Raw genomic sequence first — 22749 nt, 5'->3', positions numbered from 1 at the left:
GGGTTTTTGGTTTACAAAAACAGTTCAGTAATTTTTTACCCACAGCTTACAACACACAACTCAATTTTGCTCTTACATACAAAACCTGGTCATATTTTTAACTGATTCAAGCGATGCTTTCGGTGTATTTATTTTGGTTCAAGTTGTTGGCTAAAAAGGAACCATTACTTTCTTAGTAGATGGCTTTAGCGATCGATATCTCATAAAGTGTCGATCATACAGTTTCTAGTTTATGCTCGTTTTCAAGCTGACACTTAACACTTGAACAGTGAAAATGTTGTACTCAAAAATTCTCAGTTTCTCAGATTCTCCGATTCTCAGATCTCAGATCTATTCAATAGCTGTTCCCGGCGCGCGTCGCCACGCCTCATTTCATCCTCATTTTTCGATTGTCTAGCGTTTCAAAGGACTTCCCGATGACTTATACGATCAGTTTCCCTCGTCAACATTTGACTGGAATTGTTTGAACACTTTTCGAGCTTTTTGCTTGTTGTTCTTTTTTGCTGAAATTTTCCCCATATTTGTACGGGAGCCCGCTTTGTAAAGTGGCGAGGGGTTGCAAACATTTACCAGAACATTTCCCCTTCTCAAAAACTCCCACCTGCAGAATGTGGTTCGATTTGTTCGAAAACAACCCGAATTTTGCTGAATTTTATGTTACGTTTATATGAAAGCCCCATCTTCCGGGAGGTGTGAAATGTACTTTTACTATTACATGATCCTAGAAGGCTGTAGCAGTCCCTTGCTATCTCAATCTCTTTCTCCTTCTCTCTCTTTTTCTCTCTTCCTCACTTTCTCACCTTCTTCAAAAATTAAACGCAAACTATGCAGTTCCCTCCAACATCACACTACTTCCAGATGGATGGAATGAAGGGGTGGTGATGGGAGGAAGGGAAAAGCTTTTAAGTAAAACCAATCGATTTAGAGACCCCCAAAATCAATCATCAATCAATCAGCCAAAACCCGCACCAAACAGTCACTCCTTGCGGAAACAATAACAAAAAACAGAAATTATTTGAAGGTTTAAAAAGCAATGTTTCATTCGACGTTATTCGACTGATGTTTTTAAAAATTGTTAAAATACTACCGTTGTTGCTCTGTTGTTAATTTGCTGTATCTACAAAACAATATGGGCTCAACCGGGATTTGAACCCGGGACCTCTCGCACCCGAAGCGAGAATCATACCCCTAGACCATTGAGCCGATAGAAACAATAGAAACAACAGAACATTTACAACGTAGGGTTTTGGGGAAACAACAAAAAAAAAATAGAAATTACTTGCAGGTTTAAAATGCAATGTTCCAAACGATCGTTATTTGACCACTGTTTATATAAATTGTTAAAATACTACCGTTCTTGCTCTATTGTTTATTTGTCGTATCTACAAAACAGTGTGGGCTCAACCGGGATTTGAACCCGGGACCTCTCGCACCCAAAGCGAGAATCATACCCCTAGACCATTGAGCCGATAGAAACAATAGAAACAACAGAAAATTAATAACGTAGGGTTTTGGGGAAAAAACAACAAAAAAACCAGAAATTACTTGCAGGTTTAAAATGCAATGTTTCATACGATCGTTATTCGACCGATGTCTAGAAAAAATGTTAAATTAGTAACATGGTTGTGCTATTGATTAATTTCAAATGCACCAAACCAGTCATTTTGACTGGCCTGGTGCAAGGGTGAGTCCTCACCCAATTGAAAACGGTGATATATCTAGTGTTAAAATAACAACAAATTATGCAACGAAACGGTCCATGTTTGACGCAAATCAGAAAATCGAAAACATCTTAAATGAAGCTTTGAAATTAATCCAAAAATAATGAATTTATTTTTCGCCAACCTAATATTTCTTGTTTCGATCATACTTGATGTGTTGTGAAAAACAAATTACTTACTCATGTGGAAATGGTGACTTATGCTTCACTGAATGTTTGTTTTGCACCTTGAGGTCCCCATCTATGCAATACTTAAATTTTGCTATTTTTTTGTGCGTCTTCGAAGTCCTGCGGGCAAAGGCGCTATGAGTATGCGGGTTTTACGGTGTTAAACTTGGCCCACAAATGACGGACCCAAACAACGAAGAGTTAGCAGGTGCCACTTGACAATATCGGATCTCAAGTCGCTAACAATTTTCTTCTTAAGAATAAAACCTCTTAAATATGGTACAGCCCGAGCCCGAGATCCTATGTTTTACTTTTCTGCGTTTTCCACCGATTGATAAGTTCTGTTGCCAGAAAAGAGCTTGTACTACACTTGAGCAAACCATTTGGTCCAAAGATCGACGCAGAGTTTTGGTTCCAACGTGCATTCGATATCGACAATGATCAGTTAATTAATACAGTACCTTTAAGTCTGTTAATAACAGGTACTGCAGCCGCCAAACAATGCTCGGAGTATGTCGATAGCTTAACCAAATTACACATCCTGGTATGCTTGGCCAATTTGTGATGAATATGAAACTTAACGATCTCTTCCCATCAATTTTGCATTACTTTCACACATTAAAAATCGCATAGCTGTAAGCCTTTCTAAAGTCCGCGCTAATCGAATGGCGGCGCATCACTCTTCCGGAACGGTGCAAAACGCCGATGCTCGCGCTCGCGTTGCCCGATTCTCTGATGGGAGCGAAGTGTTGGGCGGATATGCTGTAAAATATGCGGTCTTTTTACATATTCACCGTTTGTTGCTTGTGTTGCAGATTTGGTGCTGACCAACGCCCCTCTCAAGCGTTTGAAGCACCGCCCGAAGAAAAGCGGGCGAACGGACGGCGAGGATGAAGATGGTTAAAATTGTGCCGCATTGACCAGGCATGATGCTTTTACATCGCCAAATGGACACCGCGCCACGCAATGGCGATCGGCGATAAGAAACAAATCTTAATGAAACGCGGTGAGCGTGCGCAACTCTCGCGCCATTCGCCATTCGACTTTTGGCAGACACCCTCTCTAAGGGGAGAGAGAGTACAGCATAAAGGAGTCCCCCCACACATCTTGTGTACGTGATTGACGCGGGACCGGAGCGATCACTTTACTCAACTCAGCGCAACTCAGACAACTCACCGTGCTACGCGAATCATTAGTATAGCCGGGACGGAAGGTGATTGAATGACAATTCTTTATTTTGCTCGATTTCGTTGCTTTTTTATACACATTCCAACGCTTTTTGCTCGCAGAAATGGGAAGACCATAGACGAGGGAGATTGTTGAGAAGGGTTGAGCTGAACGCTAGGCACGATCCCGACAGGATCGGCCCAGCAATTCTGGGGGGGGGCTTAAGACGGGGGTTTAATAAATAAATAATTTAAATTAATTATAAATACAAAACAACATTCACACACACAGGCACACACACTCATAAACCCTCAGCGGCCATGGCAGGCGTCCAGCAGCCATCGCGCCTCGCGTTGAACGGAGCGACGGTGGCCCCCAGGTTGGTTGGTTTTGCTTTCGCAGTGACTCGTCATCGTGTTCGTGTTGTGGGGCAGGATGGGTGTCGTTTTGGGGGTTAGGGGGGGCGGGGGGAAGGGTATGTTGGGTCGCGCACGCCGCGAAGGATCCGCCGCCACCGCCACGGGGGAAGCCAAGCAAACAACCCACACGTGTTGGCTTAATTCTAACGGCTGCGCCAGGACCTTTGGTTTGGGGCGTCGTTCGTGACGGGGGCTGTAATGAGGCGCGGCGGGTGAGGGTCGTGCGCTCCAGGGTTTTGGCAGGATTTGGCAGGCAGTTCCAGGATCCAGGGCGGGTCTAGAGGAGGGCGTAGGTCGCGTTAGTTCTTGGGCACGTGGGCGCGGTAGGCACGATCCTGCATGACCATGTCGTTGCCGAAGCTGCGGTGGAACTGGCCGGTCTCGTGGTTGTCGAAGTCACCGTGGTTCGACGAGTAGGTGTGGCTCTGCTGGACGTGCGGGTGCTTCACGATCTCGTAGGTGGTCTTCTCGTGGCCCTCCGGCGTGACCAGCTTCTTCAGCCCGATGATGGCGGAGATGACGAGCGCGATCTTGCCGATGATCAGCGCCTTGCCGGCGACGATCGCGATCGAGTGGTAGACCATGGTCAGGATACCTCCCTTGATAGCCATTGCAGCGAGGAATGGTCCGAGGTATTTCTTCATCTTCTTGCGACCCTCCTCGACCAGGCGGCCGGTTTCCTGCTGGCCGGACACGAGCATGCGCGGCACGTTCAGCTGCAGCTGGTGGCTGTCCAGGAAGCGCTGGGCGCGCTGCATCAGCAGCTCGTCGATCTTGGCCGAGGGCAGCTTGGCCAGCTCCTGCTCGGAGGTGGCCGGTTCGGCGGCGAACGAGCGCGACTCACCGTCGGCCTTCTTCACCAGCGCCATCCCGTCGAGCAGCTTGATGCTCGGGAGCTTCATCGCCCGGTCGGTCAGCTTGAGGGCCTGTACCTTGATGCACTGCAGCAGCTCGTCACTGTCCTCGCACAGCGAGTACACTTTGCGCAGGGCGCGCACCGTACCGTCCTCGGCGGCGTACCCGCGGCCGGCCACCGCCAGCACGCACACCACCACCACCGACACTAACTTGAGGGACACCATGATGCGGGCTTGCGGGCTTATCAGGCACTACTGCTGCTGCTAACTAGACTACCCACGGATGCACTTCCTTTCGATCTGGACTGCTGCGAGCTATTTATACCACTGATAGCTTCCGTTGGGCTGCGCCCAGGTTTTATCGGCATCGAGGAGGGCCCAAGGGTCCACCCATGCGATAAGAAAGCCGCCCTCCCCGGCGCCTCCCGGGCCGCTGATCAGCTGACTGGGGTGGCCGGCCAAGTATTTGCGAGAACTTTTTGGAGCGTGAAACTTGCGCCACACGATGGCGTGCCGACGCGACGCGGGATAAGCGAGGATCGCCGATGCCGCTCGATAAGCCGGCGAAAGGGAGAGGTGTAGCGGGTGCTTTGGGGGGCCCTAATGTGATTTTACGCTGGTGCGGCACGCGAAGATCGGTGCCACTGGCCACTGACTGCTTCGCTAATTTGAGCAACATGCAAAAAGGGCCGCCAACTGCAACATGCCAACATATGGGTGGGTCGGGCCGGGATGCATCTTGCGGAAGGGCACCTGCGGAAGGGTGGTGCCGGTGGGACGGGCGGTGGTTCCACAAAACGCTCGAACATCGTTCACCACCGGATCTCGGTAGAAATCGACCGGCGCAGCTCTGATTCCTCTCTCGGCCCGGACATGGGGCCGATTTCCATTCCACCACCACCAGCGGGTCTCCACCGGGAAAACAGACTGCAGAAACAGACCTCTGGCGTACCGATGGAAAGGAAAGCGAAAAGGAAAATTGCTGAAAATTAAGAGGCGGCAAACGGCAAACGCCTCTCGGCGCGAGTTGTTGAACGGATTTTTACTTTTAATTCGGACCTCGGACACACCGGGGCCGAGGCGATGCATGTTTCTGCTCCCCTCCCGGTGCCGCGAGAGAGGGGCTCCCCACTCCCGGTGCCGGAGTCACGTGTCCGGCAGACCGTGGCCGCGCGTACCGCTGACGGGTGTTCTGGGGCCACTGGGATCGGGGGCGGGCAGGGCTGGGCTGGGAGGTGGGATTTGACAAGTAAACAGCTATTTTCACCCAACCCAGCCATCCCGGGGCTGGCTGGCAGATGTTGTGGGGTTGAGTGCCCCACTCAGCGCTATCAATGACCCTGGCCTACTGACAGGTTCAATGAAACGATCGTCGGGATTCCGGTCGGACGAATGAACACAGCTGTTGAGCCGCGTGTCGATCATGTACATTGAACCGCTAATGGATTTGCCAGAGTTGGTGTCCAGGGAGCGTTCAGGAGGTTTATTGCGAATCAGATTAACGTGTTCATTGTTCAAACATACTATGGCTTTATTAATTTCGATTTCCACTTACACACTGTCAGTTAGCTTTGGAATGTTCAGCCAACTTGAGGTAGTTTTATGCTTTCTTCAGGAACTGGAGGATATTCGGGATAGGCGATTTATGAAAAAAAGTATTTATGCTTTAGCAAAGATAAAAGAAAAATGAGGAAATCAGGGAAAAGTTGATCTAACAAAAATGCAATGCAGCTCTAACGTAACTGTAACGTATGCAGTTCGGAAAATTTGAGCAGAAGAATCAATAATAATGAGTGTCTCACGTTTTGCGCTGCGCCCTGGTGTTGCTGCACCGTTACTGGCATAATTCATCAAGATGTTGCACAAAATGACGTTAACGCCCATAAGATCGGTTTTCCAAGTAGTGACTGACAAAGGTTTTTCCATAAACTTATGGAACTTCGCCAGCAATGCTAAGCAACTCACGCTGTTTTGCGCATCTATGGGAAGTTCAATATATTAATTCAATTATCAATTTAACTAAGGTATCAAAATGATTGAAATGAAAATATTTCGATTATAATCTATTAAAATTACCTGTTATGCCACGTGGCATTGAGTCATTAAACACTTCAGGTAGTTAGGTCTTGTATTGTTGGGTGGATAGAATTATTGCATCTATTGACTGGGCCTTTTTTTAGTTTGTTAATTTCAAACGGTAGTCTTTGCGTGCCAGCGGGGCTTAGGACGACATTTGTTGGTGTTCTCCAGTGTAAATTGAGGATCATTTTGAGAATTTTATTTAGTCTGATTTGTATTGATTGGAAGTTAGTTTTGGAGCAATGCGACCACAGAGAAGAGGCATAGGTTAAGAGACGGAGGAAATTGTTTTATATATAAGGAGTTAATTTGAAAAGTTTAGTTATGATTTTCTGTTGATTAATGGGTGTAGCAGTTTGATGAGTATGTCTAGTTTTTTATGAATATTCAATTATCAATTTAACATATCAATATTGCGATGTAGATAAAGATCGTCAGGCCTACCAGCGTTGTCTTATGCCTACGGTTGATAGCGTTAGGCTTCAGTTTGTCCTACTAATGGTAAGCTAGTGTCTAACAAGCTTAAATTGTGCTTTCTCTCCAGAGTTGTTAATAATTTTTAGTTGATAAATCTCATTTTTACTAATTTTGAAATCGCTTCCTAGCCTTCATATGGTATGATCGCATGACATTCAGAAACGTTCAGTGTTCTGCGAAATTGAGAAAGCGATTTCTACAGCATAAGGTGAGAATCAGAATAAAATGTTACGTAAACCGTTATGCTAGTGACTAAGTTTGGCTTTCTGTCACTCTACTTTGTGCAATTTCAACTTCTTTTGTCTCATCTTCATTTCCTACGGCTACGAAGGAAACGTTTTGGGGGTCTCAGAATTACAGACTCAACTTATGCTGGTTTTCAAATATACTAGGTCCAGGTGGTGCGATAGAATTAAACTATCGCGTTGTTTGCGAGACTCATTTTTGATATCTGACCAAATGAGGTGGGCAGAAAAGGCTCAACAAAGAGAGCTGCACAATGGGTTTAGTATAGTTTCATACTTTAAGATCTGGTGCAAAAATAGTATTTCTTAATCTTTGCGCAGAGTTTTATATTCTTACTTAAATCTATATTCGATGCATCTAAAAGTTTACCTTCAACGTTAACGTCAACTGAAGCCATAGAATGGGCAACTGTTAGCAAATTGGGGATTGTCTCGTGGATTGGAGCACGATCTGGCAATCAACCAGCATACGTAGGGATTAGATTAGAGCGCACTGATGATTGCTTTCCTCGTGTCGCCATCCAATTTATGCTAACTTTCGCCACACTCCAAGATCGATTTGCCGCTCGTCGGAGTCCTCGATCTGCCCCATTGATTTGTCGCCGAAGCTCGGCTTCGACGCCGGCGATAGAAGTTGGCGGGATCGGTGTAATTCATGTAACTTTCCTGCTGGCCCAACGAAAGGTCATTGCCGTGCGATCGGCGCGGTGGTCGCGCTGTGGTAATTGATTCGTACGGTGCCTATTACGAAATGCGCATCGTTTTCCCATCTTTTCGAAAGCAAAAGTCTTGTCCACCGGCGGCCGGCCCTCCAAGACCCGGTTGGTAGGCGGGTAGGGGCAGCGGGGAGCCAGGTGACTTATTGCTGAGTCGAAGCGCAAAAACAAACCCCGTCGGCCAGCCAGCCAGCCAGCCAGCCACTTCCGCTGTTGGTCTAATCCGAGCGCGCGAAGCGAATGCGCCCTCCTCCGGACGGCATTTTCCGTGCGATGAAAAATGACCGACAAGGCGTCCAAGGTGGAGGGTGGCTAGGGTCGGGTGGGGGGAAAATGCACGACGTTTGGCTCGGCTACTTTCACCGACGGTTACCACGGCGGTTCTGGCGTGCAATCACATCGGCCACAGGTTGCAGGTTGCAGGGCCAAGCTTTACAACTTCCCGTGGAACCTTCCCGACGCTGAAAGGGGGGGACCTCACCGAGACGGGAGGTGTGCGTTGAGGGGCTGAGTTTACTTTAGAGTTTCCGTTTTTGCTACTTCTCCGCGCCGCTCTATGCCCGGTGCCCCCCGGTGCCCGCCGATGCCACATTCTTTGTCACACGCCGATCTGCGGGGAGTTTGGTGCGTTCCCGGACCTGCGCGCTGCACTTCTTCTGCGCCATCCTTTTGTTCACCGATTACCTTTCGCGATACGACGGACGGAAGGTTCACATCATCGGGGTTCAGCTATCCCCGCGCTTCTGTGGGCGGCGCAAACGAGTTTTTCTTTACATCATCCCGCTGCTAACGGGCTGATGAGGGTGCATCTTCACGACGTCGACGCCGACGGATGTTTAGAAGGGGGTTCGTTGCCGATGCATCGCCTTGCAATCACCTTCTCTTTTCGCCGGCTCGGCCAGCCTCCCACTTACGCGGCGAGCGCGGCTGGCGGCCGTGGTTCATGTGTGGGGCTTCCCTTCAATCGTCTGGAGCCACAAAAACCGGCAGCAGTGCCTTGTGTGTTATGCTTCTTTTGTGCGGACCAGCCGTAGCAGCAAACAAACAAACAATAAATTATACCGTGATTAGCTGAGTAAATCTTTGAAGAAATAATACCCGGAGCGAAGGTCAGTTGACGTGTTTGACTCTGAAGTTAGTGAGTTGTGGATTATCGAACCTTTTGTTCGGGTGCAACCGTTTCTATTTGGTTGACGTGGCTTGGCACAGTATTTTACCTACTGAATTTCCCAAATAAAGCACTAGCAGTACTTAGGAAGGAATGGTGATATTTTGGGCAGGAATGTATGTGGACAAAGTGTGATAAATAAACAATCGTGCTAAAAATGTCCTTAAAATATGTTCGTACTCTATAAAACGACTATTTGTTCTTGGAGTGATTTGCAGGAATTCGTTCTTTCGAAATCAAAAATTGACAGGGCCTTGGCTTAATTTTGTAGCTAGTCGAGCTAAATCAAAGTGCTAAATACCAGAAGATAGCCAATAACTATTAAAACAGCAATAAAGCAGTCAAGTAGACAACACTACACATTATAGTTAGATTATCTATCTGCGATGCAGCGATTTATAGATTTCTAAGCGAAAGTCGTCACCTCGAGTGCATTAACTTGAGTTCAAAACTTTCAATATGTCCTTAATACGGCTCTGTCCGTTCTAATAATAGTACATAATTTAGAAATCCTGGACGTCGATAAATTGATATAATCAGAGAGTAACAGTAGAACCTCAAAACAGTACATTGAAATACACTAGACAATTCCAAAGTAGTGATAGACGACAAATAAGGTAATGTAATGATCTGTGCTTCTTGCTCGAATCCGATTAATCGGCCGATTGATCGATTTCGAAACGGTTCTGAACCGGTTCCAGGAATTATAGATTTTAGGTACACTTATGATTTTTGCTTCATTTTATCGGTGCAAAAGCCCCTGTTGTCGATCAGAACCTGGACTCATCAGATCTACTTCATCAGCATTGGAAACTGGCCAAAGCGGAAAAACGGGTCCAGAACATAGTAAGGCTAAACGACCTCAGAAGTCTACAGAAATTTAAAGTTTGATTACGAAATGGGCGGTCCGTTTTGTCAGCGATTTTCATTAACCTGCAATCTACATCCTTTTTTATAAAAGGACAACTCGTGTGAAATACTCACGAGCTGTTAAACTGAGATATTTAGGAGGATGCTGAGAAGCGATCTTCGATGTTCGAGTCGATTCTCCATAAAAGTGCGCTTAGTTCTGATAACGTATGGGTCGAAACAAAATAGTTTCCGAAAAAGCTTCCAAAAATGGCTTACAAAGCGTTCCGGACGAGAAATAACTGAACCTGACAGAGGATGGTAAATAGCTTGTAAAATGATGAAAGGATTTAGTTAGAGGTAAGAGATTAAATAAATGATCTAAAATGGTACAACAGATAGCCAAAACTTATTAGCATGCTTTTTATGCTTCCGGCTCTAAAAACTCTGTTCCTTTCTGCGTCGATTTCCCACCCCCAGACCGTGCCGAAGGGGTTCCGGATTCACGCTGCCCATTGCTGGTTGCGATCCCGGCCGCCGTTCCTTACTTTGTTTGGGCGTTCCCTGAGCCGGCACCGGTTAAGTGCACTGTTTCCATTGCCGGCTCACGATCTGACCCGGCGTCGGGATTAGAGCGGGTGGAAAATTGCGGATCGAGCGGAATTTCTTCGATTATCCAGTAAAAGTCTGTGTGTATGTGTGTGCGTGCTTCCGAACCGTGGGCGCCCGAATCCGCTCCACCCAGCTCCCGGTGACAGTTTGGTGAGGTAAAGGGCCGCCGCGTTTCGTGTACTAGCGGCCCTCCGGCGGAAGGATGTCGTAACCGTGGAGCAATAGGATTAGCGGGCACCAGCAGCTGCGGGTCGTGACCGTGCGGCAAAAGTGAAATCGATTACGCTAACGACCGACGAACGTAGGAGGCAGCCACACCACAACACCGGGAGCCAGAGCTCTTTCGCCCATCACTCGCCCGGGCTCGTCTCGGAGGGCATAATTGTTTTCCGGTTGTGGCAGCCATTTTGTGGAAATCGCCGCGCGAAACTCTCACCGCGCAAAACACCTGCCCCCCGGTGGGGGCGAAAGTGCATTAAACGATAATGAATGCATGATCGATCGAGCATGGTTGCCGATCGAGGCTCTGCTATGGACGCTTCGGAGCTTCGGAATGGAACCGCGCAAGTGTCCGCTGACATTAGTTTATGTATTTGTTCATCACCATAACCTGCTGCTGATCGTCGATGTCGGTCGGTAACGCTAGGGATTACTTCTAGGAGTTTCTTGCTATTTACAGACTGCTACCAGGGCGGCCATCCTAGGCACCATCCAGGGGATCCTGATAGTCGTACACCTGTTTCCGCTTCCGGTACGGGAGATCTTCGTCGTCGTAGGAGTACTGGTACCGCTGGTGCGGTTTCCGATTCGGCTCGATGCTGCGCTGCCAACCGCCGCCACCGCCCCCTCCGCCACCGCCGTGGTCGTAGACGACATGCTCGGAAGCGTGCCCACCGGACGTACCGTTCGCCTTCTTCAGACCGTTCTGCAAACGAGAGGCAAGAGAGAAGAGAGAGCTGGGTTTTGGCCGACGCTCCTTCTACTACGTACTGGCAGGGCCGGGGCTCAGCACCGGCCAGCGGCACCAAGCGCGTGGAACACCAGTGCCAGCGTATTTACCAGGGTGGAAAAGACGAGCGCTATCTTCGCCATGATCAGGGCGACCGCCGCCAGGACGGCCACCTTGCCGAGTATCACCTGGGCGATCATCGCCATCAGCGCCATCAGGGCCATCGAGAACATGCCGCCATTTTTCTGCTTGTGCTTCTTGCCTCGCCCTTCGTCGCCGGATGCCTGCAGTAGCCACCGGCCGTCGTCCGGGTTCACCAAGCTGACCTGGAACAGTCGCGAGGCGAAGAACTCTCGCACCTTCCACCAGAGCACCGTCCAGCTGGTCACTCGGGCAACTTCCGTGTGCTGGTCACTCAAGTCACTCAAGGTCGCGGGCCAGTCCGGGTTCTTGCGCACCACTACGAACGGGGTCACACGAAACGTCACATTCCCGTTGATGGCCTTGTCCAGAAGGCGAAACACTTCGTCCCGGAAACACTCCACCAGCTGGCCACTGTCGAAGCAGCTCCTGACACGCTCAACCAGATACCTCGCGGACGGTTTCGTGCCGTTGGCTAACGCTGGGCCGAGTTCCAGCACACGGGCCTCCGTTGACACTGACAGCCGCAGCAACGACCCGACCACAAATACTAACCATTGCACGCGCACCATTTTCGGGCTCGGAGAGGAGCGATAGGTAAATGATCATACCCTGGCGGAAGGTGCACAGTTTTATACTCTTGATCTGGTTGCCTGAAAGTCTCCAAATTTTGACTGTCATCAGCACACTGTCAAAATAGTCGAGATGGCCTCAATACATGTGGCAGAGAGCGAGGTCGTGACCCGTAAAGGCAGCAGACGGAAAATGCGAACCGGCAAAGCTAATTGTTCTCTTTCGGTCCAGGTTCTGTCCCGGCCTCGGCTCTTCCGGGGAGCGCACGCTAGGTTACCCCAGAGCCCGGGCACCGCGCATTAGGTCCCTCGTCGGAATGAAGCCGAGGGGGGGAGGAAAGAATTGAGAAAGAAAGTGGTCCGCGGGCGCCCCGGCACGCAGAGGTTCTCCACCGAGCCCGGTGCACCGAGAGAGCGCGCGATTAATTAGGCACAACGCGTATGCGTGTCGGCATGGTTGATTGTGGCCCGCAAACCCGGGGGGCTTCCCGGTGCCCCCCACCCCCCGGTGGCCATGTAGCGTTGAAGCAAAGTCCCATATTGCTCATCATCTGATGAGCACCGACGGCTCCGATCCGCTGGCTTAGTAACCCGATTTAGACTGGCGCACTGGCAGCAGCAGCCATTAGAGCAGAAAGCGTGCCTTATCCGATCCGGATCTGCTGGACATGGCTGGCAACAGTAGCGCCTAGAGCGCTACTGGGACTCACTTGCACTTTTTTGGGCTACTGGAACGTCGTTTAATGATGCTGCGCAATTTATTTCGCAACTCAGAAGTTACAGATTTCATATAATGAAAATAGTCCATAGACGGTAGTCCTACCCTATGTCAGCTCTCGGTACGAATAAGTTCCGTTGCTACGGCTGGGAAACTCGTCTCTATAATACTGGGCGTCTTAGTTTGGTATCGAACGGTGAGCTTATCAAAACCTTATCCTTAACTCCTATTGGTCACTACTCCATGCAAAGTTTCTGCCAGCCATGTTCCCGCCTAGCGCCCCACCATCCGGCAGCATTCGCTCGTTCCGCTCGGTGCTATGCTCCGCCGTCACGAAGGAATACCCTGCAGCGGGTCCGCCTCCAGGACCGGCCTGCTGCTCCTTCTCGTAGAACTTCCGCTCAAACAGCCGAGCCGTCCGATCCTTCAGCATCTGCTGCTTCTCGTAGTCGTAGAACTTGTCCACCATCGACGAGGCCTGCGGTTGGATGCGTTCGTCCAGGTTGAGAAATTTGTCCTTCTTCTTGTAGTACCCGCCGCTGGTTTGGTCCGAGTCCAACGAAGGCGACGACCCTCCGTGGTAGTCCCCACTCTGATGATGATGATGGTCGTCATGGTGATGCTGGTGGTGGTGATTGTCAAAATCCGGATTGTCGGCGAACGGGTTATTGTAACGGAATGGTTTCGAGCCGAAACCATAGCCTCCGTGATGGCCACCACCACCACCGAAGCCACCACCGAAGCCACCACCGAAGCCACCGCCGTAGCCTCCGAAACCGAAGGAGGGCGCAAAGAATGACCCGTACCCGAACATGCCGGACAGGAAGAGGGCAATCTTCCCCAGGATCAGTGCCTTTTTGCTGAGCAGGATCAGCCCACCGAACACCAGCGGTAGCAGTGTTGCCAGATTGAACTTTAAGCCCAACAGAAACGGCACCACGAAGCTTTTGGTGAGTATGCGAGCTGCGAACGAAAGCATGCGTAACGGTTGGTAACGGTTGGTAACGGTGTACGATTGGAAAGCTCCGGAGAAAGCGTTGGCCTTGGGGAAAGAGAGTTCGAAACTGTGGAGCGAGAGTGCGAAAGCTCCCCGGACTGGGGCGCTTTCGAGTGCCTCGGGTTAGTGCGGATGCTGCGCCTACCTGTTGATTTTTCCTCGAACAACGACCGTTCGTCGTTTTGCGCGGAGGGATCCAGTACGAACTCCAAAATGCCGACAGCCCCGGCCGTTGGGCCGAGTTTCAGCTTCAAGCCCGGGTAGATCATGCCCATGTCCCAGAGCATCTGTCGTTGGGCCATGACGGCACCCGCATTCTCCAGGATACCCCTGTTGGAACGGAAGTTGGAACGTTAGAGTGGAAACCAATAAAAAGCGAAGTCATAGCTCGTGGGAGATGCTTCATTAAATTAAATCTGAGCGAATGAAGATCAAATGAAGGTTCGTTGGAAATTGAATAGATTGACTTCAGCTATCGAGAACGATGCCGATGTCTGTTGCCGATGTTGGTTAATTGATTAATTACTCGTCATCGGCTAGTGTCGCAACCTCAGCCACCACATCACTGGAACGAGTAAACTGGCAAATGAGTGGAGGTGCCACATACCAAGAATTACGGTTTCGGTTCGTTGGTATTCAACGAACCTACGCCTGAAACAGCACGGTTCATCTAATAATTGGCACAAAACCATCAGACATCAGACAGCATATTGAGCACTGGATATAAAGTTTCTCAAAACATTTTAATGTTTTAACAGAAGACGTGTTCTGACTAATGGTGTTCATGTTGCCCAATTTGGAGAACGTATGAAGCGTTTGCACTCAGGAGTAGCGGGATTGCTTTGAGCTGACTGTTAGGTCAACCGCTAATAAAACAGTAACAAACAATTGGAAATAATTTTCCTAAATGTTTAAAAGTAATAAATGTTTCGATGTTTCTTATTCGTTGGATTCAATGAAGGGACATTTGTGGGTAAACTCGTCACCTGTATAACTTTTTCGTCGCTCAAGGACACGAGATACACAGGGAGCGTGCTGGCCCCACAGCCATCGCCTGATCTGCTTACACTTCGCTAAGTCTCGTGATTGAAAATGAAATTCCAAACCAAAGCTTGTTAACGAAGTTTAGCAAAGCGCCTTAAAGAAAACCCAAAGCAAAGACTGAAATGCAAGCGATATTGGCGGGTCCGTCGGAAACGCCCTTTCTGGACGAACGAAAGTCAACATCGCACCGAGGCAGCATGCGTCATGTTTTACAGTTTTGAAACATGCGGCAGGACTTTCGAGGTAATCCTTCGCTCAAATACTCGTGAATGATGGCGATTGCCAAACAGGCGGTCATCGATCACGATTCGGCACGGAACGGGGATTAGGTGAATCCGCGTGGCAGCCCCGAGGACGAGCCACCGATAGCGGCGAATTTTCCAGCCGGCAGCCGGCGAGACCACCAGAGAGGCGCCCGAGGGAAGAAAACCCACAAACAAACCGCAAAGTTGCTGCGGGGTGTTGGGCCATCGACAGCTGGCGAAACGGAACGGTAATCGGTAAGGAATGTTGCTATCAACACACATAAAACAAAAGAAAACACAAATACCAGAGCCGGGAATCCGGCTCTGAGTGCGGCTCTGAGAACGCTACCCACAAAAAAGGGAGGTAAAACGGTGGCGGCGTGCAAACGAAAGCCGAAAAGAAAGTCCGAAGCGTGCCACGGCCGTGCTTCGGAAGTGCGCCGAAGAAATGCGTGAAAAATGGCGGCCTCCGTGTGTGCACAAGCCCCCGGTGTGGCCCCGAACCGGCTGTTGCGCTCATTTGTTTTCGTTCGTTTTGCACTTGATCGTAATTTATTCAAAGCACACGGGCCGGGCCGGGCCGGGCCGTGTGCCGGGGCATACTTTGGGGTGGGCGCGGGCCCGTTCCCAATTCGGACCGTCGGTTGGTCGATTGACACAAATTCCGATGTGGCGGCACCCCCCAGGAGAATCCAATACGCACGCCGCGCCAGGGCGTGCATCTCGGCCTGACTTGCCTGAAGTCCAGCGGGTCCCGATCGATGAAGTTGGGAATGATGCGCGACGAGGGCAGCGACTCGTCCTTGAGCATCAGCAGGCCGCCGGTGAGCGTGAAGTTGTTGGCCTCCTCGAGGAACTGCAGCGACGATAGGGCTTGCTGTCCGGCGCATTGCAGCAGTCCTGGCGACGGTGTTCGCCGGATGCAGAAGTCGAAGTCATCGAGCTGAGCACGTGCTCCGGGTCCAGCGAGCAGCAGCAAAAGGACCCACATCGGCGACAGGGCGCCCATCCCAGGAATGAACAATCGCATATCACGTCACTCCACACAGGCACTCAACGCACACGAAGGTCAACGGACGGTTTGAATTTCAAACGGAAACACGTGTTCACGGTGAACTTTAACCGAACTGAGCACTGCAGCAACCAGGAACCGGGTTCTGGTTGCGACCTGACACGGCTGTCCACTGAAAGCCCACGCTCGGCCCAATATTGTATTTATAAGGGTCGTACCGAAAATGGGCACCACCGACCAGTGCTGATCCTCCCCCGCCCAAGAACTGGTGGGAAAATGAGTCGCACACCCACCCCTGATTTTGACGAAAAACAAACGTCGCGGGTTGCGGGAAACACGAACTAAAAAAATACGCAAGATGGGAAATAAAACTATATAATACGGGGAACAAAGAAAACGGAACGGAACCACGACAATGTAGCCACCCCGTAGTAACCACAGCCTGGCGGTGCCACCGGTCGGCAGCGATCCGTATCTCCGGGTCCGGGTTTTCCTGCATCCCGCACCGGACCCGCTGCGCATCGTTCGCCAAATCTTAGGTCATCGCTGCCTCGCGGCTTATGGCGGGTCGGGAAAATTTACATAACCCCGAAGAAATTACGCGCGAGCTTTCAAGAGACAGAGAGAGAGAGAGAGAGTGAGGTGGACAATTGCTCGATGACATTACGGAAAAGGCAAAGAAAAGCGGTAACATGGGCTTGGGACGATCGGAGTGCTCGCCGGCGAGTTTTCCGGCGCGATTGTGTTGAAAAGCTTAGCGTCGAATGATGTCATCCGGTTTGGGGATTGCGCAGCCCAACGGCCACCCTTTAACCCCCTTTTTTTGGGCAGCCCTTTGGTTGACCCGCTGTCCGAATTTGACTGACCTCCACACGGATGATGCAACGTGACGGCGGATTTTCCGTTAATTCGACGGGAGATTTCCTCGCTAAGCCCACCGGGTCTCGTATGGGGGAAAATTCGGTTAGGGAAACGCAGGACTAAGGAGCAAATCTGGCCACCGGTCAACCCGGTGAGTGACATGGGAAATGTTCGCCTCATTAAAACATTGTGCGAAAACGCGCGATTTCGAGGCGTACCGGGGCTGGCAACCGTCGTCGGAAATGATTACGCAAAAGTGGCCAATTTGGCTCTCATCCAGGTTGATGGTTTGCGCTTTAATTTCAATCCACCCGCAGGGCCCGCAACGGTGAAGGTGGGACGGAGCGCTTTTTTGCCCGAACCCCGGGAAGTCGGGCGGTCAGATAAAGACGTTCGTTCCAACAGCTAAGCGCGAACCGGAAGGACCCAGGTCGCCGGCAGGTGGTGGTCCGAAATGGCAAAAACCTTTTCGCGAACAGCAACCAAAAAAACAAGGTCCATCTCGCGAGAAAGTGGTGGCCAAAAGTGAAAGTGACGCACCGCGGTCGGCTGTGGACGAGATGGTTCGCGAAGGTGAAACGCGCAAAAAAAAAGCGCACAAAATAAGCACATAAAAATAAAAATGGAACCCGAAACCTCACAGAACGCCGAAAGTCGGCCGGGTTTTGGAAGGGGTTTCGGGGGAGGTGAGGGACAGCCCCTGGGTGGCATTTGGGAGTTTTTGGGTGAAAGAAAGACGACCGCACGACTCCGCAACAATGGCCGCCAGTGGCGCAATTTCGCGGTCCGCGCACTTTTCTATGCTCCACGCGCGTCTATGCTGCGTCGTGATTCGAAATGATCTCTTCGTCGTGAAACCCTTCCCGCTGCTTCACGCCAGGTCCGGTGTCCGGTTTGCTTCCGTTATCGCTTCGCTCGATTGCGGCTGTTGTCTTTGTGAGCGCTGAAATTTTTTTGGGCGGCTTTTGGACAATATTTTGGACATAAAAATCGGTCCACTCAACGGTGGTCGGCGACATAACAGGGGGTAATTAGCTTATTTTGCAACATTTGGAGAACAAATCCGATAAAGCGTATGTCATTCAGTGCGATCTGTGATCGAAGCTATAATACTTACCAGCGGCAACCGTTTGCAATTTCGTTTTATAATTTTTTGTTGTTATCGTCTGAGGATTGGTTTCTTGTGAACTTATTCTTGAAACGATCAATATTTATGTCATGTTTATGAAATTCCGAGCATCAGCTACATTGGACGTACATTGGATAGCGTTCATTAAACCACAACCTTTTGAAAGCTCTAAAGTTGTTCACAATTTCTATCCCAAAACTACAGATGTCTTAGTCGGAGCACTCGAACGATCACTTCTACTGTAAAAATACTGGTCGTATTACTGGTCTGTCCTACATGTCACTTTCAAAATATCGTGATCATATTAATGATCATAATAAACACGTTTCAGCGTTTCAGATAGTTTCGACAATTGAAAAGGACTTTACTGAAGCGCAATGACCATTCTGCAGTGCAGTGAAAATGTTTCAAGACGACAGGATGAGGGTTTGTTGGTAATGGCCGAAACGGTAATTGCTTCGAATAAAAATGGTTTTGACATTTTTTGAAAATTATCTTTTTCGTTTATCGAAAAAATATATAATTTCAATTTGTACTTCAATTTCGGATTTCGTATACTGCCTCGTTTGTCTTCAATCATGATATATTTTAATTTATTTTGGTGGGGTTTGTGAAGATTAGATTTACCCTACCAGCCATTTTGAGAAGTTTTCGTAGAAATATCTATATCTAGTGTTATTGAAGAACAATGTTGGTAAAGTTCAACGCTTGTCTACGTATATTCTATTATTTAATAATCCCTCGACCCAAAGCAGACATTTAGTTGATCGGATCTTCACGATTGACTGATCAGATCAGATTTGTCTGCTTTTCTTGCAACAATAACTGGTTTGTTCTACAATTTCGTGATAAATTGCTCAAAACATTCTTTATTTTTATTTGATTTCTTTATTTACTTTTTTAAATTTAATTTTAACAACTTTGCCGTGTTAGAGCAGAAAACCAAGGACTGCCCACAACCACACCCTTTATTTTTACATTTACCTGTAGCGATAGCACACTTGGAAATGGACACCATTTGATCAGTAGGATGTTTGGCCGATGCTGTGACTATACCTAATGGTCTAGTTTTGAGTCGAGTGTGGCTGAGCTTCCAACAGTAGCCTTTTTGGGGGCAGTCTTCGGCGAAACGTCCTCTCAGCCCCCTCACAGGTGTGGTGGTCCCGTTCGCAACAACAGCACACCCCGGCACAGTTACACATCTTCTAGCGCCAATTGGCCGTACCGTTTGCCGAAAATGGAAAAAGGGGGAAGCCGAAAGAGAGTAGAGCACAGCCGGCAATATGCGGCAATTAACCCGGAGGCGGAGGCCGGAGGCTAAAACAGTACTCGATCTCGATCGATACCGGTGGCCGGTGCCACTTTTCGATTTCCGGCCGCCGCCTGGGATGCCAAAGCTCCGGTTCGAATCCAGTTCCAGATTTCGACCGGATTGCCTAGATTTGCGGCCGCTCTTTTTCGGCTTTCTCGGCTTTCTCGGCCACTCTCGAAAACGGGCCCCAGGCCTCACATATGGCCACACACTCTCGAGTTGTTGTATCGGTAGGAAGAAAACCGAAATCCTCTCGACCGACCGATGCCCAGAACCGGGGGGCCCCCGCTGCCCAAAGAAAGGCCGGCGACCCGTGGAGTGGAGTTTTTCTTCCATTTCTGGGAACCCAGGCCTCAAACCGGCAGCAGCAGCAGCACCAAAAACGAATAATGTAACCTCCAAAAGGAAAGGGCCTCGAGCGGTTTCGGCCTCCGAAAGCGTCCGTGTCCGAAAAAACTTTCTCCAAACAACCGGACGCCGCAGGTTCCGCAGGTTCTGGCGATCCGGGAACGAGACAGGAGCGTTGGTGGAGCACTCCTTCTTCCGCCACTGGGATTCGTCGTCGTCGGCGTGAGAATCCTGTGGGAGCCGTGGGCCACGGGGACCACTTTCGATCTCGAAGCAGGTTTTGGACGTAGAGGGGGGCAGGACGGCGATGGCTTGACACACATTACACTTTCCCTTCGCACCGTACGGAGGGCCTCCGCTCAGGAACCCCCCGCGCTTACTGGGCTCCGTAGTGAAAGGTGAAGGACCGACGCTTCAGGTCCGACCGACTCGGCGATCACTTTCCACAAAAGCCGGTTCCTGGCGGCTTCCCTCAGGTCCCCCCCCCAAGTCGTCATCATTAATTTTCGGTTTAAGCTGGGAACTGGGAACGAACTCCTTCGGGCGGCTTTCACCCCAACGCTGAGCTCTCGTCGATTCTTCCCCGATCCATCGCCCCAATTGGAAGTTTTTCTTTTTCGATTCAATTTATTTCATTCCGGTCAAAGTGTTTGATTTGATCTTCTCTTACACACCCACACACACACAGCCCACACAGTGTGTGTGTGCGTGGCTGCGTGTGTGTTTGTGTCTGTGTGTGTGCGTGTGTTAAAGTTACAATAATTTAAACAATAAATAACAGAACAGATCATTCTTACAAAACGTTTTCCTTTTCTCCCCATCGTTCCCCCCTCCGCGGGGGTGAGCGTGGGGTGGTGGTGTGGGTGCACCGCTTGCCTGCTCTATGAGGCTGACCTGTTCTGACTCACTCGGTCCTGATTTGATCGTTTCTGGTCCATTTCGGTTCTCGTTCGGGTTCGTTCTTCTTCGGTTCACTTCTTCGCTCGCTCTCGCACAGCGATACAGAGAGAGACAGAGAGTGAATGAGAGACAGGGAGGTAGCGAGAAAGAGAAAGTGCGTGAGATGGTGAGTGAGAGTAAGAGTGACAGAGAGACTCGCGCACTCGCAGGACACTCGCCCTGCGCGCGCTGTGGTTGCTTCGATTCGTCTCCATGTATCGGGCGCCTATTGCTCCCTATTGCTTCCTAGTGTATGTGTGTGGGGGGTATGGTTGTTTGGCAAGGGCCTGCTGATTGCTAAGAGAGAGCACCGAGAACGGTGTGAGAGAAAGTGAAACGTTCGACAGTTTAATATAAACTTGTTTGGTTGGCTTTGCTTCTGTAGAAAACGCGGACGACGCCGCCGTCGCCACCGTCGCCGCCGTCGCCGCCATCTGCGATCGACCGATCACGCACACACGCATGACACGACGCGACGCGTGCGAAATATCGGTCAACCGTTATCGGCCCCCAGTCCCCCAAAACTCGAGTGAGTTCTCGAGAATCCGGTTTTGGTGCCAACGCAGAAGGGGGAAATCGGGATCAGGGGTTCTGGTGCGTGAGTGTGTGCGTGCGTGCCAAAGAACGGTACGGATCTACGGGCGGTGACAGCTCGCGATCGCGGTCGATCGCTTCCCACCGAGGTAGGTGGTAGCTCTGACCTACATTCCAACATTTCGTAGGAGTCGGCAGCTCAAGCACCTCAGGACCCCCCACGGGGGGTGGTGGGTGCGTTGAACTCGCCAACTGGGTGGCTCCACGGACTTGGGAGTGAGTATTGACATCGGGACTGGCCACAGCCACCGATCGTGTGGAAGTGTGCGTGAGTATGTATTCCGTTTTTGGCGTATCTATACATGGCGACCGGGCCACCTATCACGGGACATAAAACTATTTTGGTCTGTAATCGTAGTAACAGCGTTGGTCGTAGTAGTAGACGTAGTAGTAGTAATCGTAGTAATAGTAGTAGCAGTTACGGTGATAGTAGTAAAGTAGTGGCACTAACAGCAAGAGGCCAGCCAGACCCAGACCCCAGGTCAGAGCTGCGTGGCTTCGGTTTTTGGTTTTTGGCTGCAAACTGAGATGGATCGCTGGAGAGCGGTGAGTGAGCGGGAGAACCGAAGCAAACACCGGAAGTGACCGGATACCCGTCGCACGTCGCCCCCGTGTCGCACCGCACGGGTTTGGCCCTGAACTGAACGAGAACATCCCGAAACGATCCTCAGCCGATCGTGTCACCCACAACAGCCGCCCCATTTTCGGGAGGGGGTATCCGGGGAAAAATTCCGGGAAAACTGAAAGATGTGTGCGTGTGAGTGTGTGAGTGTGTGGAAAACAAAAACAGAAACAAAAAAACACTACTCGCGACCTGAGGGGCCATCTTTTCGGCCACATCGGCGACCGGCGGCGGCACCGTGCTGAAGGCGGCGTGGGCCGGCCATTGTTGGCGAACAATAGAGGAGGGATCTTGTGCCCCGAAAAGGGGGGCAGCAAGAGATAGACCGAGAGAGAGAGAGAGAGAGAGAGAATGTGACAGTGAGACGGGAATTGAATCCTGCGGTTAATAAATTAATTTAAATATTGCGCCCTTTCCGGTCCGTCGCCCGGCTTTTCCGATCCATCTTATTGGCCGGGCGGGCGCGCGTGCGGGCGGTCTGGAAGGGTTTTGCCGGGGGCAGGGGATCGGGGGTTCGATTGTAATAAATTAAACTAATCTAAATCTTCTGCGCGTTCTCCGTTCTCGCACGCACTCCTTCGTCCTGCACGCGGATTGTCGGGTCGGGAAACGAACAAAACCGAGACAGCGAGAGAGAGAGAGAGAGAGAGAAGGAGAGAGGGAGAAAAAATCGCCCAACAACCAGGCCAGGGCTGGTGGGGGGCTCTTCTGTGTGTGCCGGGGGGGTGGGAGGTTAGGGGCTTTTGGGGGGTTCTGCTTTTGGTGGCTTCTCGCTACACTATGGCAAGC

At 50.3% G+C, this 22749-nt stretch overlaps 2 protein-coding genes and 2 non-coding genes across 4 annotated transcripts; all 4 read right to left on the bottom strand.

Moving 5' to 3' along the window:
• Positions 1-1131: 1131 nt before the first annotated feature.
• Trnap-cgg (transfer RNA proline (anticodon CGG)) lies at positions 1132-1203 on the bottom strand. The gene has a single exon. It is a non-coding gene; the product is annotated as a tRNA-Pro (tRNA).
• Positions 1204-1396: 193 nt separating this feature from the next.
• Trnap-ugg (transfer RNA proline (anticodon UGG)) lies at positions 1397-1468 on the bottom strand. The gene has a single exon. It is a non-coding gene; the product is annotated as a tRNA-Pro (tRNA).
• A 2305-nt stretch (positions 1469-3773) lies between these two features.
• On the bottom strand, positions 3774-4556 carry LOC131211177 (uncharacterized). Its single transcript, XM_058204550.1, has one exon. The coding sequence runs from the start codon at positions 4554-4556 to the stop codon at positions 3774-3776; it is 783 nt and encodes a 260-aa protein (XP_058060533.1).
• An 8527-nt stretch (positions 4557-13083) lies between these two features.
• Positions 13084-15975, bottom strand: LOC131207543 (uncharacterized). Its single transcript, XM_058200161.1, has 3 exons — positions 15881-15975; positions 14000-14184; positions 13084-13820 (listed from the first exon to the last, which is right to left on the bottom strand). Exons 1-3 carry the CDS (start codon positions 15952-15954, stop codon positions 13084-13086), a joined length of 996 nt encoding a protein of 331 aa, XP_058056144.1. The 5' UTR covers positions 15955-15975.
• Positions 15976-22749: the final 6774 nt, after the last annotated feature.

This window comes from Anopheles bellator, chromosome 2 (assembly GCF_943735745.2).
Source record: "Anopheles bellator chromosome 2, idAnoBellAS_SP24_06.2, whole genome shotgun sequence".
NCBI lineage: Eukaryota > Metazoa > Arthropoda > Insecta > Diptera > Culicidae > Anopheles > Anopheles bellator.
This window is presented reverse-complemented; position numbering and strand designations above follow the sequence as displayed.

Bases quoted from the DNA above. Each gene is read 5' to 3' on its own strand.
- LOC131211177 (XM_058204550.1), bottom strand. From the start codon at position 4,556: ATGGTGTCCCTCAAGTTAGTGTCGGTGGTGGTGGTGTGCGTGCTGGCG.
- LOC131207543 (XM_058200161.1), bottom strand. From the start codon at position 15,954: ATGCTCAAGGACGAGTCGCTGCCCTCGTCGCGCATCATTCCCAACTTC. The intron at 14,185-15,880 runs GCAAGTCAGGCC...CCGTTCCAACAG, and splicing joins CGGGACCCGCTGGACTTCAG to GGGTATCCTGGAGAATGCGG. The intron at 13,821-13,999 runs GTAGGCGCAGCA...TTTCGTTCGCAG, and splicing joins GTTCGAGGAAAAATCAACAG to CTCGCATACTCACCAAAAGC.